Source organism: Marmota marmota, unplaced genomic scaffold, assembly GCF_001458135.2.
Source record: "Marmota marmota marmota unplaced genomic scaffold, marMar, whole genome shotgun sequence".
Lineage (NCBI taxonomy): Eukaryota > Metazoa > Chordata > Mammalia > Rodentia > Sciuridae > Marmota > Marmota marmota.
The window spans coordinates 13,907,190-13,923,718 of NW_025999932.1; the positions used below are offsets into that span (position 1 = coordinate 13,907,190).

Consider the following 16,529-nt stretch of genomic DNA (forward strand, 5'->3'; position numbering starts at 1 on the left):
AAATACCCAATATCCAGCCACGTATTCAGACACACATTTCTTCTACTATTGAACAAACTACTCAGGGAATTGTTTCTTTTCCACCTAAAGATATTTCATAAAGATTTTCTAATGACATTAAATATTCTTCTATAATGTGACCTTAATAAATTCATCACCTCACATTGGCTAAATCAACAGAGAGATATTTAAGCAACTTACTATTGTTGTACATCTAGGTTGTTTCCAAAGTATAAATAATACCATAACAAACACCTCAAGCCACATGTCTTTAAAGACATCTCTAATAATTATTATTTACAAAAAATCTCCTGGCATGGGGATTTTAGTCATAGAAAATAAGTGTTTTTACAGCTTTTGTGATATATCATCCACTTGTCCTCAAAGGAAGTTTGTACAGCAGCATCTAAGAATCCCCTTGTACCTTGCCAAATCTGCAAATATTCTTCACTTATTTTTAACAGATGAAAGAGCTGGATGGGGGAGTCTTGTTCATCATCAGCATCCATTCCAGAACCTGCTACAATGATGTGCCATTGTCTGTCCCATCCTACACACAGTCAGTAACAACATTCATTCCACACACTTCCTTTAAAATCTCTCTCTCCCACTTCTTTCTGCTCCTGCATCCTGAATGTAAATTATCTTCTCTGCTGTTATTTTGACCAAGTTAACTCTTTACAGAAAAGTCCCTTACAGGCTTCTTGGACCAAATGTAAATTCCTTCACAATTTTTATTTCTTACATACAGACTGGCTCAGACCCCATTGCTAACCTCCTAGAAGCACACCGTTATTAGCCTGTTGCCCAACCTCCCCAAATCCCCCGGGCCTAACAAATTTAATTTCTGGATGAAAGCTTCCAGGTAAACACAAATTGCTATCATTTCATCTTTTTCTATTATATTTCATTATCTCTTTTATTATTTTCCCAATTTCCTTCTGTGTTTTTTCTCTTCCACAAAACTGGTTTTATTTTGATTTATTAGGTATCTTTTTCAGTCCTCATCTCTGTATCTCTTTCCATTTCAGATTTATTTTGCTCCAGCTCTTCAAACTATGGTAATTTCTTAGGTATTTCAAACCCTTTATAATCAAATGAGTGCTTTATATTTGTCAAGTTCAAAATTACATTTCCCACTGGCTTCTGCTTTCAATAAAACAGTAATAGCTACACACAAAACTAAAGGAATAAAAAGAACAAAGGACCAATATTAGAACACTGTAAAATCCTACACATTCTGGTGGACATGACAAGCCCTTTGCATATGGTTTGTTCTATGGTTTCAAGAAAAAAATGGGGCCTTTTCCTGAATGGAATTCTACATTTACTAGCCTGATAGTGGTCCCACTTACAGCAGGAAGTAGAATTTAATTCTACTTCAACTTTTTTTTTCCCAATTCTAAGGGAAAAGAAGCATATCCACACCACAATTAGAGGAAAACACATTCTCTCAATAAAAGTCAATGGTTTATTAAGGGAAAACAGATGTACCCATCAGGCAACAGATTCTTTTGCATTGTCATTCAAAAAGAATGTTTAACATGCTCAGGAAAGCATGGAATGAAACTGTAATGGTTTCTTGTTTTGTGTGTACAAAATAAACAGACGTCTTCTTTAGTAGACCAAGTCCATGTACAGTCCAAAAGGCCCTGGGCTCACACACCTCACACTTCAACTCTTGGAAGAGGTTGGCCAATTTCCTTCCAAACAACTTTCTTACCCAAGTCTCAGTCAGAACCTCACAACCAGTCGACAGCACCTCTGCCGTTGCTGCTTGCTGTCATTGTTGAACACTACCGCAGAGATGATCATCTTTAGGTGCAATCCTTTCTTCTGCTCTCCTCTTTTTACTGCTCTTCCCTTCCTCCTGAATCCACCTGATTCCTCCCCCAGCCAATGCTTCTCCAGTCCTTTATCTCTGGGCTCTCTGGAAACATCCCTACCCACTCCTCTTCTTGCCCAATACTCTATCCACATCTTCTCAAGCTCATGTCCAGAATGCTAAGAATTCTCCATTGCCCTGTCTAGATCCTGTCTTTTAAAGAACTGGCTCTGCCCCCTTTTGCCCCTTTTAATGAGACTTCTTATCCCTCACCCCTCTCTTAATTCACTAGGTTGGAGGTGTGACTGAAAATTCTCAGTTTGTCCAAGCTCCCAGGTCCTGAGGTCCTGAGTGACACCGATACCATAGGTCCATGCACCCAATTTCAAGTAGCAAGCAAGTAGGATGCTTTCTAGTTTATACTCATTGTATGCCCTCACTGTTACTTCTAAGATTATGTGTTTATATGGAAGGTGAGGTTTGAAGAATCTCTCTCTCTCTCTCTCTCTCTCTCTCTCTCTCTCTCTCTCTCACACACACACACACACACACACTACTGTATAATATTTGCTCTGCCATTTCCAAGCTGTTACTTTCCCACCCCTGCCTGACACATCTTGGAAGTTCATGCCATCTGCCTCTACTATCCCCAACTAGCTCTCTTCCTTGTTATCATGATTCTATGATCATTCTCACATCCAATGAGGGCTTTCACATCTGTCTTTCAATGGTCCTCAAATCCTGCCATTCATCTGAACAATTCCTTCGCAATTCACATTCACAGCCATTGTTGGGCAGTGTCACATATCAAGCTACCTCTCCTGTCATGCTTGGAATACACACTCTGAAGACAATCTCCTGACATTCCATTTCTCTCTCTTAACACCTGAACCTCCTCCCAGTCTACATGCTCTCTTTCCAGATACAGGTCAGATCAACACAGCTCATCTGCTCTGCTGTACCCCACATCAGTCCAACCACTATGTTCATCTCTCTTACAGGTTTGCAAACAGCACTGCCAGAAATAAGCATGTGACCATTCACATCAGTGCCATTTTATTTTCACCTTTAGAGGCAAAATAGTTTTTGCCTCCTATGACTGGTCAGACCAGAGGCCACGGTGGTGTTGAAATGCCCTAATTTTCACATATATTCTATCAGCACTCTTCTTCAAACCCCACCTTCCATAAAAACACATGATCTTAGAAGTAACAGTGAGTGCATACAATGAGTATAAACTAGAAAGTATCCTACTTGCTTGCTACTCGAAATTGGGTGTATGGACCTATGGTATAGGTGTCACTCAGGACTTGGGAAGTTGTGACAAACTGAGAATTTTCAGACACATCTCCAACCTAATGAATCAAGGGCTGCATGTTCACAAGAACATCAAGTGATCTATAAACACAGTAAAGTTCAAGAAACCCTGCCATGACCCTAACTGCTCTTTTCTCCAATCCTTCTTCATACCTCTTTTTCTATCTCATCCTGACTATGCAGCCTTACATTCATTTACAGATAAGACATAGATCTGGGTTGGGGGTCCCTCAGTTTCATTGGCTCCAGTCCTAAATTTGTAAATCTTCCCAATTATCTCTTTCTGTTCATCTTGGGTTCTCCCATCTGACCTAACTCCTTTAGGACCCTCATGTATAAATCACCTGCTTCTTCTTCTTCTGTATCATTTGCTTTTACTCTCCATTGGCTCCATAATCTTAGCCAATGAAAAGGTTCAGACACTGCCCATCTTTGTGTCTACATGGGGGGGCTAGGGGACCTGGGAATTGAATCCTGTGCCTTGCATTTGCTCTACCAATTAAGCTACATCCCCAGTTCTGACACTGCCTGTCTTTCGCAAAGCTTCTCTTGTCCTTGACTTTCATACCAAGCACCACCTTGTCACCTCATTTCAACTAGTTTTCTCAAAAAACACCTACATGCATGCCTCTGCTTCCTCCATTCCCACCCAGCCCTCTAGCTTCTTGGCTGCTTCTCTACGCATCTCTGGATACTTGCCATCAAAGTTCCATCCTTGGACCTCCTCTTCTTACATGACTCCCTGACCCCAAGCTTCCTTAGCTGTAAAGACTTTGACTATAATTTTATGCTGGTTGACTCTCAAATCTGCATCTTTATTCACATACTTTGAGCAGGGGTACAGATAATCATATTTAAAACCTCAAATTCAACATATCCAAAGACTGATTTTGTGATTCCCTGAAATCAATCCAGTGACCCCATCTGGTTGATGAGTAAATCATCTATCTAGCTGTCCAAACGAGAATTTAAAAGTTTTTCTAGACTCTGTCTTCCCCTCCTGCTACCTTCTCCATTCCTAGCCTCACCATCTGTTTTACTTTTCAGTCTCACATGGTCCTGACTTATTTTCCTGCCACAACCTTATACCTACTCTAATCCATTTTTGGATTAAATGTCCAATCTAGTCATATCATTACTCTGCTCAGGGTCCTTCAACAACTCCTTACCTACAGGATAACGTTCAAATACTTCAGTTATCATATGAAATATCTTTCAAGATCCTAAGTTCTGATACTCCTTTGAACTTTTCCTGCCAACCAACATATTCTTTCTAATCCTGAATCACAGGTTATCATAATTGCCTTTCTTAAACATAACACATACATTCCCAACTCTATACACACTATTGAGAATATTCTTCTCTTCTACCCAGTTAATTCTTTATCCTCATTTGAGACACTGCCTAAATGTTGCCCCTTCTATGAATCCTTCCCTTTCCCTACCAGCCCAAGCAGAGTGCTCCTCTAGCAAATTAATTATATATCCTCTTATTTCTGCATGTATCACTTTATTTCTTAAAGCTTAAGTGAGGTTTCCCCTTAAGACACTGATGCCCTAGAAGGTAAAGTTGTGTTCTATAATTTATATTCTCAATACCCCTCTGATATAGACTATTTGTGTCCTAGTCATATGGCAAAGTCATGTGGTGAAGCTCTTCTTTACCACTGTCTGTATCTGTATGGCCACAAAATGAATGTGATGGTAGAGGTAGGGCTTTGGGAGGTAATTAGAATTAGATGAGACCAAGACAATGGGCTCTCATTCTGGACTCGTGCCCTTCTAAGAAGAGATACTGGAGGTCTGACATTCCTATGAGCTTTCTCTCTCCCTCCCTTTACCCCACAAACCCTGACAGAGTGACAAGGTAGCCATCTGCAAGCCAGGAAGAGAACTGAATCAGTCAGCACCTTGATCTTGGACTTACTTGTCTCCAGAACTATAAGAAATAAATGTCTGTTGTTTAAGCCACCTAGACTATGATATTTTGTTATAGCAGCTATACAGCAGTTTGTCCTAAGACCAGTAAACAGACATGACTAACATGCCATCAAGTTCTTAACTTGTGCAAGGCATTATAAGTGATAACTGAATGAACAGCATTCAGCACAAGATAGGGCTCACAAATCGAGCATATTTTTAATACTGCCTTTGCATTATTTATGTCTCTACAAAAGAACAAAACCAAATTTTGAAGTATTTAAATTTTGGGTTCCCTTATTATAATCTGAAACTTTCTAAATTTGAAAAGTATCTTCTGCCAGTTCTTGCCAGGACTGCCTGTGCCTCAGGACCTCAGCCTTTCCAGGTTCCTCCCACCACCCTGCTCCCCTCACACCCACACTCCTTGATTATCCCATCTCTCCCTGGTTCTTCTTCTTCCTTCCAGGACTAGTCAGAGAATTCAGGTGGTTTGAGATTTGGAGTGAGCATTTAATTACATTCTGTCTTGTAATATGGATATGCTTTTCCCCATCTGAATGAAAAGTTCCCTGAAGGCAGGGATAATGCTTAATTACCTTGCACAGAGTTTCATGAAATGCATTAGAGCAGGGTAAAAGCAAACCACAGCCCATGGACCAACACTGACCCACTGTCTGTATCTGTACAGCGACAAGTTAATTATGTTTTTATATTTCTAATTGGTTGAAAAAAATAAAGAAAAATAATGTTCTTGACATGTGAAAACTACATGAGATTTCAAATTTTGGTAGTTACAACGTTTTACTGGAACATCACGGTACCTAGTCATGTATGTATTGTTGATGGCTGCTTTCACATCACAACGGCAGAGCTAAATAGCTGTGACAGAGACCATATGGCCTGTAAAGCCTGAAATAGTTCCTTGATACTTTTTTCTAACCTCCATGTTAGAAAGTTGAGAAAATGAATTTGGTTCTCCAAGATTATTAAAATATCGTCTCAAAGTACCTCTCCCTAATCAAAACAAATTTTTTTAGTGAGTAAGTAGAAAAAATAAGGGGAATCATAAATCCTCTTTTGGAGTCCTCAATAGTGGAACTGTCCAAGGCCTAATTTGATCCTGTGAGATCACCAAGAAGACAGAAATTCAAAAGAGAAGGTCATGTCCCAATGTCATTTTGCACTAAAAGTCTTTCTAATCATGAAGAAGAAAGCAGTGACAGAATCCTGCACTCTTTACCTAGACAATCTATAATGAAATTAATGTAAGAAGACATAAAAGAGCTTTGTTTCCTGCAGTTTAAACCCTTGTTGTGCAGGAGGAATATGAATCATGGATTGAAAACAATGAGGCTTCTTGTCTAATTAATCATTTTTATGCACTTGTCTCTCACTGCAGGATAGGGATCAGTGAGGGAAAAAAAATGACCTGAAAGAGCTGAAATTTCCATAAGTGCTTTGGCCTCCTACAACCTGTGAATAAATGCAAGCTGCAGCCATGGTGCCCCAGCACCGAGATTCTGTGATCAAATGATGGGAGATGCAAAACCTGGAGACTCAAGGAAGTTAATAAAGTGCTGCCTCTACCTCGCTGCGACATCTGTACTTGTCTGGCCATGGCCATCCAGGTGCCAACACCTAACTCAATCGGCTTCATACCTGAAACCTCAGCTTAATTAGTACCATTTATCAAAATGACACCTGCTTTAGAGGCCAGATCAAATTGACTACTGTTGTTCTGCTGGATCTACACAAATGCTAAGTGCCTACTTTTGGAGCAAAAGATGAATAAATATGTATCCCAAAGTTGTTAGTAAATACAGTCTGTTGATGAGAAGATACATATCTGTTAGGTAAAGCATGTCCATATTTAAAAAGTAAAACTGTATTTTTACTTATTACAACACTTTACTTATTATAGAATCATGCAAAACCAACAATCTAGGGCATATTCTTTCCATGAGATTGGCCAAAGAAGTTTTATCTTGTGTCAAGATAAAGTGTCTGATCCATACAACCATGAATTTAATAGACTATAGTATTGAATATAATAAGAATATTTATGTGGCATGCTAGCTAGATAGAGTCATCATGGAATATCAAGAAACCATCATCTGTGTGAAAAATAATCAATTAAGGTGAACAATGTCAGGATTGACTGGCTCTTATCAATAATATCCATTGTTAAAATGCTTCACCTATAATGTACCTGACAAAAATATCCTTTCGTATCTTGGTTTAATATTTCATTTTACTGTATGGATATGCCATAAATGTGCATTCATACTGAGATATCTATACTAGATGAAAGACCCCAAGGAAATAACAATGCCATTAAATTTCTTAAAACAGGAAAATATAACACCATATATAACAGAAATTGAAACTATAGAGTGTATTGTTCCAGTTAAACAGTGTGAAAAAAGTTCATATACTGTGATTAACACAAATGTGAACCATCAAAACAAAAGGTATTGTGATGTTTTGATTTCTTCATTTAAATCCTGAAACTCATCAAAGCATTTCCCCTTTGAAACACACATAAATCCATTTGTTGCTTTCAAATGTTCTAAATTATTTAAACTAGGACATGAGATCCATTTTGAAGAGGGTCGGGTCCTTTTGAAAATCAATCATCCTAACTAAGTGACACCTCTAGTTTTGTCCTCTCTTAAACCTGAGCATTCCCACTGTCACAGAGGGGCATCAGAAACCCAGAGACACAAGAAATGGTACTTAACAAGATTGGCCAGTCATTGGCAAGACATAAAGCAAGCTTCCTAATACCACTACCCAGGGAGTCTTCACCATAATTGACAACATGCATATAAGTTACTTCTCCTTGCTCTGTTAGATTTCTCCTACTTTATCCAATTGAAATTTCTATTTTTGACTCATTCTCTAGTATTAAGATACTTAATTATTATCTACTTTAGTAGTGCACAAAGAAAAAAAGAAGAGACATGAAAGTTAAGAAATCTAAGTCAAAAGAATTTTTGGATAATCAAATATATATCTAATAAATAACAATAACAATAATGTTATAAAAATAGCAATGTGTATAAGTTGATCACTTATTGTATTTTTAGCAAAGTGAAGATCTTAAAGTGTTATATCAGTGACATCCTGGTGTAAGTAAGGACAGATGTACAAGAACTTTAAGGTCTGCCACTTTCTTTGCCTTTTCCAATACTACCTCCTCCATTCATAAAAAAAAAAAAAAAGAGGTGCACATTCAACATGATTATCTAAAATAATCCTATCTGTGCAGTGAGAAAAATATTAGAAAGTACAGTGCTTGTTTCCAGAAAATATGTAACACTTTGAGAGGAAACATGCCTTTCTGAATATTAAAGTCTACTGATTCTTCATTGGCAGGCTTTAGACATTACTCAATGGTTCACCGAAAGGTCTCCAAACAGAATACAGAGTATAACTTGTGTGCACCTCCTAGTGTAGGTGATTTGTAATAACAACATTAGCAACTTCACATACTTACCTCCCCCAGATAATTTAATTAGGCCAAACTCGATTTGATTTGCATTTACTACTAAGTGGCTTTGAATATAGGTATACCTGTCAGGTGCGACCAATTAAGTCTACTGTCTACAAAGAATGTCTGTGATCAAAATTCACATTTTAAGCTCCCAAAATACTTAGGATGCATGTAGGAAACGTTTTATTCTCAGTGACTCCCTCAATTGGCAACTTACAAGCTAATATATTGCTGTGCATAAACCATGCATTCAACTTCAGAATAATTCAATTACCCTTTGTAAAAATTAAATGAACTCCCAGTAACAATGCAAACATGCTCCACTTAAACAAACATAAAAGTCTGCCCAAATTATTTCAGAATGGCCTAAAAGAAATCTAAGTAATGGATGATGGAGCAGACATTCATTTTTAGAGAATGGAAGATTCTTATCAGAAGAATCCTGTAGAAAGATACTGATACAGGGCATCATGAAACAATCTGGTGGCCCTACAGCCTGGGCCAAACACTGCCCATCTCTAATCTACATACTTTCACACTAAAACAAAGTATTTGCATTCTGCTTAGAACACAGGACTGTGAGCATACATAAGCAAGGCTGTTTTATTAATTTCAGGAAGGTGCTAAACAGTTAATCTCAAATTAATCAAATTAGAGTTTTGTACAGGCTTCAAGATTTTACTTTACTCTCCCCTGTCCGAACCAGCAGTACTAACAGTGATAGGGCTCTGGGGTCTCATTTGCAATCATTAGCCTTAAGAACCACAGGATAACTGAAAGCACCGCAGAGGCTAATATCCTGACATAGAAATTAGAACATCTTGAAAACCCACAGGTAACATGTAAAGGAGTTATGTGAGCTGCTAGGATGGACAGCTTGCTGCTACTAGGCTGAGACATGCTCCTCTATATTGTTAATTTATACTTGAGAAAAGAAAGAGATCAGAAGAAAAACAACTAGAATATTCAGTTTCCATCTGAACCAGTTTCCATCTGAAATAAATTGCTCATGACTCAGAGAAAGATTGGAGTCCCTCAACTAGACATCCAATGATAGCATTTTGACCTTTTATGTTAGCAACTAGCAAGGTCAGTTATATAGTTATTGCCAAAAATTGTGATGTGTACATTATTGCAACTTCTAAGCAATCTTATTCATTCTCCCAATGCTCCCTCAAGTTAGACACAAAGAGTAACTTTTTAAAAATGAGAAACTAAGTGGTTTTTCCTCACATGCATTCCAGATAGAACATTCAAAGACTTATTTTTGTGTCGCCACAAAGTGTAGGTATGCCGTTCTGAAAGTGATTGCTCTGTTCCATCCATGAATGTCAACACTAGAGATGGTTCTTGGGCTCAGGCCCAGACTGGGGCATCGGCAGAAAGATGCTCCATGTATATGCCAGTAGCTGAAACTAGCTGCACGATTCAGGAAGGGGTTGGAGCCTCTCTGGGGTCCATTTGCAAAGAGCAGTGGAACAAGCTGTGCTGTCCCCTAAAGCCTGGGGGGCTGAGTCATCAAAGCCAACAAGCACACCTGTGTGTGTGAGGTCACCCCCACCAACAGGGCCCTTACTAAATGGCCACTATCACATTTCCTATTGCAGAATAAGGATGACTCATCTTCCTGTCCATCTCTGCCTCACTCATGATTTGTCCCTTTCTTGTCCTGATTGGATTACAAAACCGACAAGCTAATACCAAAAACTGAAACCCAAAACAAGCTCTTTTGTTTGGCTTCCATGAAACAAAGTATCCTAAAACAAGCGTGGCTCACAATAATGAGAGATTATTTAACACACAAACACATCCTATAAATCATGAACAAATACAAAATCACATTACATGGTCTCATTCCATTTATAAACCAAAATACACACTACCTTCAATTTTGCAGTTTCATGATACAAAAAATGCTAAAGAAACTCCTTTTACCAAGTTCATATCCAAAATCCCACTGAAATATAAACACACAGCTACAAGAAGAGTCATCTCCCCTCCACAAAAAGAATTCTGTCATTAAACTGTGTGAGCTAAAGCATGATTACTGATGAATGAAAAGTTAATTTTTTAAAGGAAAGCGATAGAAACACAACATATCAGTGGGATAGAAGTCGCAAATTTTAAACTAATTCTTCATCTAAAATTCACAAACACATAATAATAATTCTTTGTAAATAAGTTAATTTTTATTATAGCATTACTGACTCAGACACGGGGCAATTACTAGTTGTTAGGCCTGAATAATACACTCCTATTTTAAGGAAATTATTCTACGAGAGAAAACCTCCAGGATACTGATAAAACATCCACCTGGTATAATTTCAGTGAGCTGTTTTCACGGTAGAAAGTTAGGGGGTGCTGTCAGCTTTTACTGATCTTGTGAATTCCTTGATCGGACACTCACCTTGCATTAGCTGTTCTGCCTCCAGTGTTCTCTAAGCTCTCCTGTGTCCTTTCATTTCCTGTGGTATTAGTCTTCAGCCTAGGGAAAATGAAGTTTATGTTGTACCACAAGAAACGCTGCTCATCACCTCTCAACACAGACATCTGTGGCGATTAGAAGGCCAAGAAATTATTAAAGCCCATTTGAAGGCCTTTTTTACTTTGCCTGATGTGGTTTGTGCCTCGTTAAGAAAGGAAATCAATTTATCCTGTTACATTATAAAATGGCAAGAAGGGGAACCATAGTGACTTCAGCATGTCTAGATTGTCTTATAAAGTTGTAAATAAAAACTGTGATTAATGTTTTATGGATGCCCATGGAAATACAATCTTGATTTTTTTCCAATCATACTGTCAATTTCATTATCTGTATTTCAGACTCTTAACAATGTGTAAGTCTACATGCTATAGTATATATAGTTCAAGCACCTAAAATCTATTATAAAATTTAAAAATAACAGTATATCATCTTAAAAGAAAATTTAATGTTAGAACTGAAGTTGATTGAATTTTTTTTTTCCATTTTATGGGGAAGAAAATAAAAATTTTTTCAGTTTTCCATGCTGGAGTGACAACTTACCTAAGGTATGGAACATGGCTTAGCTCATATCACAGCACCCAGCATATACAATCTTCCACATTGCTTACATTTTACAATCTGCTGATACACTCTCCACCTGTCCAGAATTCCAGGAGCCTCCTTCCCTCTGATCCAGATTTTTAGAACCATGCCTTAGCTTGCTAGACTCCAAAGGCCACTAGCCCTGACACTCCTTGCTGACCGCTCCATATCTGATATCACTGTGTGCTGTTTGCCAAAAGGACTTTATTTCGAGAATTCCCATGAGTTTCCTCCCACAAGTCCTATCTACTACACCCTCCTGCAGGTAATCAGATTGCAGGTAACATTCACTTGACGAATATTTATTGGAAGTTCCCATAAGCATTGTTCTCGGTGCCTAGAACACTAAGGTGCTTAAGACCATCAGAATTTCAGCTGGAATTCTGCAGGTGGGAATAAGCCCTAAGTAGTGGAACCAGTATGTAAGTGACAATTTCAGGGGAGTGTAACCACATAGCAATGTTCTAGGACCAGCTCTGCATTTCCCTGACCAACAATCTGATGAAAAACAAAGCACTGATGGATGGTTTAGATAATGATCCAATAGACTATATATATAACTACTGGATAATTATTTCCCCAAAAGGCTCTCCATGACCTAGCTGCTTTCTGATCAAAAGGTAAGAATATCACAAACCACTCATCTACAAAGTGGTACCCATTTTATTTATAAAAATGTTGGGCTTGGTGGGGAGTTAGTTTGTTTTATGGTGGAGGGTAGGCAGGAGAACTATTTAGGACAAAGGAAAGGTAAATTTCTTCTTTATTAGAGATTTCTGCCAATTTGCTTCAACCAAAAGTACAACATCTAAGATGTTAAAAATTCTAAATATCTTAATTGAACTTTATTAGGATTGCAGGAAGAAATAGAAGGTATATTCAAACTGAGTAAGGGAGGTTGAATAAAGGAACTTCTTACAAAGATAAAGCAGGGTACAGGGAAGTTGGAAAAAGCACAGGGATAGTGCAGGGTCCTAAGACCAGTCATAGCACGGCTGTCACCACAGGGTCTGCAGGGAAAGACTCGGCTACTGGGACCTGAAGCAGAGAGGGCTGCCTGGGGAGAGCTATGACCTTGAGTCAAGGGGCACAGCCAGTTGGTGACACCCTGACTCACTTTCGCCCTCCCTCCATCACCTGATGATGTTCCCCACCGGCCAAACTCAATAGTTGGCAAGAGGCTAAAAATGCCTTGAAATAGCCGGTAAAGGTCAGCTTCCCCAGTGTCATGGTTTAAATGCTTGTATCCACCCCAAATTCACATGGTGAAGCCCTTTCCTCCATTGTTATAGTATCTGGAGGGGGGCCTTTGGAAGGAAGTTAGGATTAGATGAGGTCATGAGCATGAAGCTACCATACGGCATCTGTGTCCTTACAAGAGGAGACACCAGAAGAGTTCGCTCTAGCACTTGTTCTCCCTCTCTCCCCGCCACCCCCCACTTCTGTCTCTCCCATGTAATGTGAGAAAAGGCCATGTGAGGTCACAGCAAGAAGGTGCCTCTCTACAAGTCAGGAAGAGAGTCCTTACCAGAAACCAAACCCAGACAGACCATGGTCTTACATTTCCAGCCTCCAAACTGTGAGAAAATACATTTCCATTGTTTAAGCCACTCAGTCTGTTTTGTTTTATTACAGCAGCCGAGCTGACTAATACACCAGGAGACAAAGCAGGTGGAGACAGGCAGAAATTGTGCCTAGAGAGGCAAACAGACAAAACTTACCACCCACGGATGTGTTCTATAAATTATCAACAGTGTGGCTCAAAGTATGAGCTGGTTGATTGATAATTATTAAATTCAGTCAAATAATACACTGTTGCTAAATATGTTCTTACTGAGTTTATTTGAGCCACCTAAGGATAAAAGGCCTCAATTTTTTTTTTTTTTTGGCTATACTGCAAATACCATTAACAGTCCAGTAAAAGCTTTCAAAGTAGTTGACAAAACAAATGTTCATTAGTGCTCCAATATTATCGTTTTAGGAAGTATTTTTTTGATATTTAATTTCTTCATGAAATTACTGTTTTGTAGTTGTAGTGGACTGTTATGGTTTCAGTAACCACACATTCACCCCAAACAGGATGCATCAACCTTGAGGCAGAAAAAATATGGGAAAATCATGACATTGTCAGACTACATTAATTTCAACAATTACAGAATTAAATTCATGAAGCCAGTGGGACAGCCTTAAAAATTCACATCATATGGCTCAGCTATCTAATATGTGAATTTATAGAAGCTCTGGGCCAGATAAAGTGTCATAGATTTATTAGAGGATATAAAACTATTAGCAGTGAAAGAAGTTAAAGATTCTTTACATTTTTTTAAAGATAAGGTATCTATATGAAGCAGACCTCTACAACCAACACAGCTAGCTCAAAGAAGCTGACGGTTTAGAGAAAATGAGAACTGCCATCATTTCTAACTGGAGCTATTTATGTAGCAGAAAAAACAAAGGCGACTTTATGTGTGTGGAATCACTGTTCCACGTTCTACCCTTTAAAAAAAAGTTTCTTCTTTTACAATTTAAAAGCCAAAAAGAAAAAAAAAATACCAATTTTAAGACTTTAATGATGCATGAAAATGTTTTTCAAAATTATTTTTCCTACAGATGATATTTCACAAAAGTCTTTAAAATGTACCTAATATCATATTTACTATGGGAAAGAATGACAAATAATATTTATTAAGCAACTACTATGTGCCAAATTCTGTATTGGTTGCTCTACATATCTCATCTTATCCTAACAGCCCACACTCCAAAGCAGACATTGTTCTCACCTTCTTACAAAGGATGTGTTCCAAGAAGACAAGGGTACGAGCATCTTTGTATATCTCCAATTTGCCAGAGCCTACATAAGTGCTTGGTACCCCAGAGGTACTCCATAAATGCTTTTGAAATAAGTGAATAAGTCAATGAGTGAGTGAGCAAACGATGCTACTACAGCTAAGAAAATCCTACCTGTGGCAATGTGAGCTTGGATCTGTCCACTTTCATCACCCACACTTTTATGAACACATCATGTTGAAAGAATAGAATTCAAAACACAGTCACAGGGAATAACACCACACAGTATTGTTCTCAGTAAACACAGCCTCTATCCCTACAGCACCCTGTTTATATTACTGGGATGATGTTTGGCCTTTAAGATTCCTTAGCAAGAATGACAAACTAAGATTGGAAGGGAAAATGGGCAAACTGAGCAAGTTGAACAGAGGAAGCACCTAAGTTGGGAATATGGGGCAGAAGGTGAAAGGGAATAAAAGAGAAGAGCTTAAGCATCCTCACTGCAAATAAATGAGAATTAGGTCAGGTAATGCATATGCCAATTAGCTTGGTTTAGCCATTCACAAGCTACTCATAAACATATATTTTACTTGTCGACTTAACATTAATTATTTTTTTAGAAAAGAAGGTAGAAGAGAATAAGACCACCTGTGATCCAGTAAGCTACCCAAGTTAATATAGTTCTGAAAGCATGTTTGTATGCAAGAGTCTTAATTTAGGCAGACTAATGAGAGAAAGGTGTACAGTCGATCCCAAGGGCACCTTCCTGTGAAAAGATGCAACCCTTTGAGGGAATGGTTTAGGAAGCTATAGGTGCTATTGTGGGAAACAGAAAAAGGCACATCAGGCTCAACCATGGGCCGCAGCTCCAGGCTCCAGAAAAGTTGTGTGGTCTGAAACTACAGGGAAAGACGGACCTGATGATAAGAACTGACCTTGCCAAGAGCAGTCACAGCCTTGAAGATGAAAGGGTGTGTACCTTCAGGCTTGGTTCCCACCAAGCGAGGTCCACCTGTCAAGTGATGGGCAGCATCAACCAGTATCACATAGCACAGGACACATATGCTCAGAAGCCCCTGAAGCCCTGGCCCATTCACAGACATATTCAGAATTTAACTAGATCAATTCACATTTTTTCCTTGCACTATACATCTCCAGCCAGTTACTGACTTGGGCTTTTAAACACATCCCTGTTTGTCTTGTCCCCTCATGGTTATAGGTGTCGATTCTGATACTTAGTAACTGGCCTGCTCCTAAGGAATTCTGACTTCCTGGAAATAGATAGTAGAGGAAGACAGTGAACAGAGGTCACTGCCAGGTCCCTTGGCCACTCTCTATCTTTCCATTTTCTCCTCCTGCTCGCTGACCTGGAAGCTGATTCACAGGAACCACAGCAGGTGGATCCCATGAGCCCCGGCTTCTCACTAGGGTTGACGGTTGGGAATCCCTGATAAGAGACTGGAGGAAGGAGCAAAGAGAAACACAGCCCCTTTTGGGGGGCCTCTCCAGAGGCTGTGTCCTTACAAGATAGACAGTGGTGCTCTCCTGTGGTTTCAGAAACTCCCCCTCTTATCTCTGTGGACACCGGGATGGTACAAAGCATTGGTCCTTCCAGTCCTCAATCCCTGGATTACCCGTGGATCTTCTAGTCTGTATCTTCAGAGAGAGTCTCTTTATAAATAAATCCACCTTGAATTATTTTAGTTTGACAGCACCCTCTCTAAACTACCTTTATTTATTTATTTATTCTTTTTGGTCATACATGACAGTAGAATGTATTTTGACATATCATACATACATGGAGTATAACTTCCCATTCCTTTGGTTGTATATGATATAGTTTCACTGGTTATGTATTCATATATGAATATAGGAATGTTATTTCCAATTCATTCTACTGTCTTTCCCATTCCCATCCCCCTTCCCTTCTTCCCATTCCCCCTGTCCAATCTGGTGAAATTCCACTCCTCCTCCCCAACCCCACCTATTGTGTGACAACATCCGAATATCAGAGAGAATATTCAGCCTTTCATTTGGGGGGATTGGCTTATGTCACTTAGCATGAGAGTCTCCAGTTTCATCCATTTACCAGCAAATGTCATAATTTAATTCTT

At 38.8% G+C, this 16,529-nt stretch overlaps 1 protein-coding gene across 2 annotated transcripts in view; it reads right to left on the minus strand.

The window, feature by feature from the left end:
- The window catches only part of Hs6st3 (heparan sulfate 6-O-sulfotransferase 3), a 535,542-nt gene extending 519,344 nt beyond the window's left edge, over positions 1-16,198 (minus strand). Inside the window, exons 1-2 of one of the 2 annotated variants that reach the window (XM_048800737.1) lie at positions 14,409-16,198; positions 10,969-11,046 (exon numbers count right to left, since the gene is read on the minus strand). In XM_048800737.1, coding sequence (XP_048656694.1) covers positions 10,969-11,046; positions 14,409-14,452 — 122 coding nt within the window. In that variant the 5' untranslated portion in view covers positions 14,453-16,198. Of the gene's footprint in view, positions 1-10,968 lie in introns of both variants that reach the window. The other variant, XM_048800736.1, reaches the window with a different exon arrangement.
- Between the last annotated feature and the right edge of the window lie 331 nt (positions 16,199-16,529).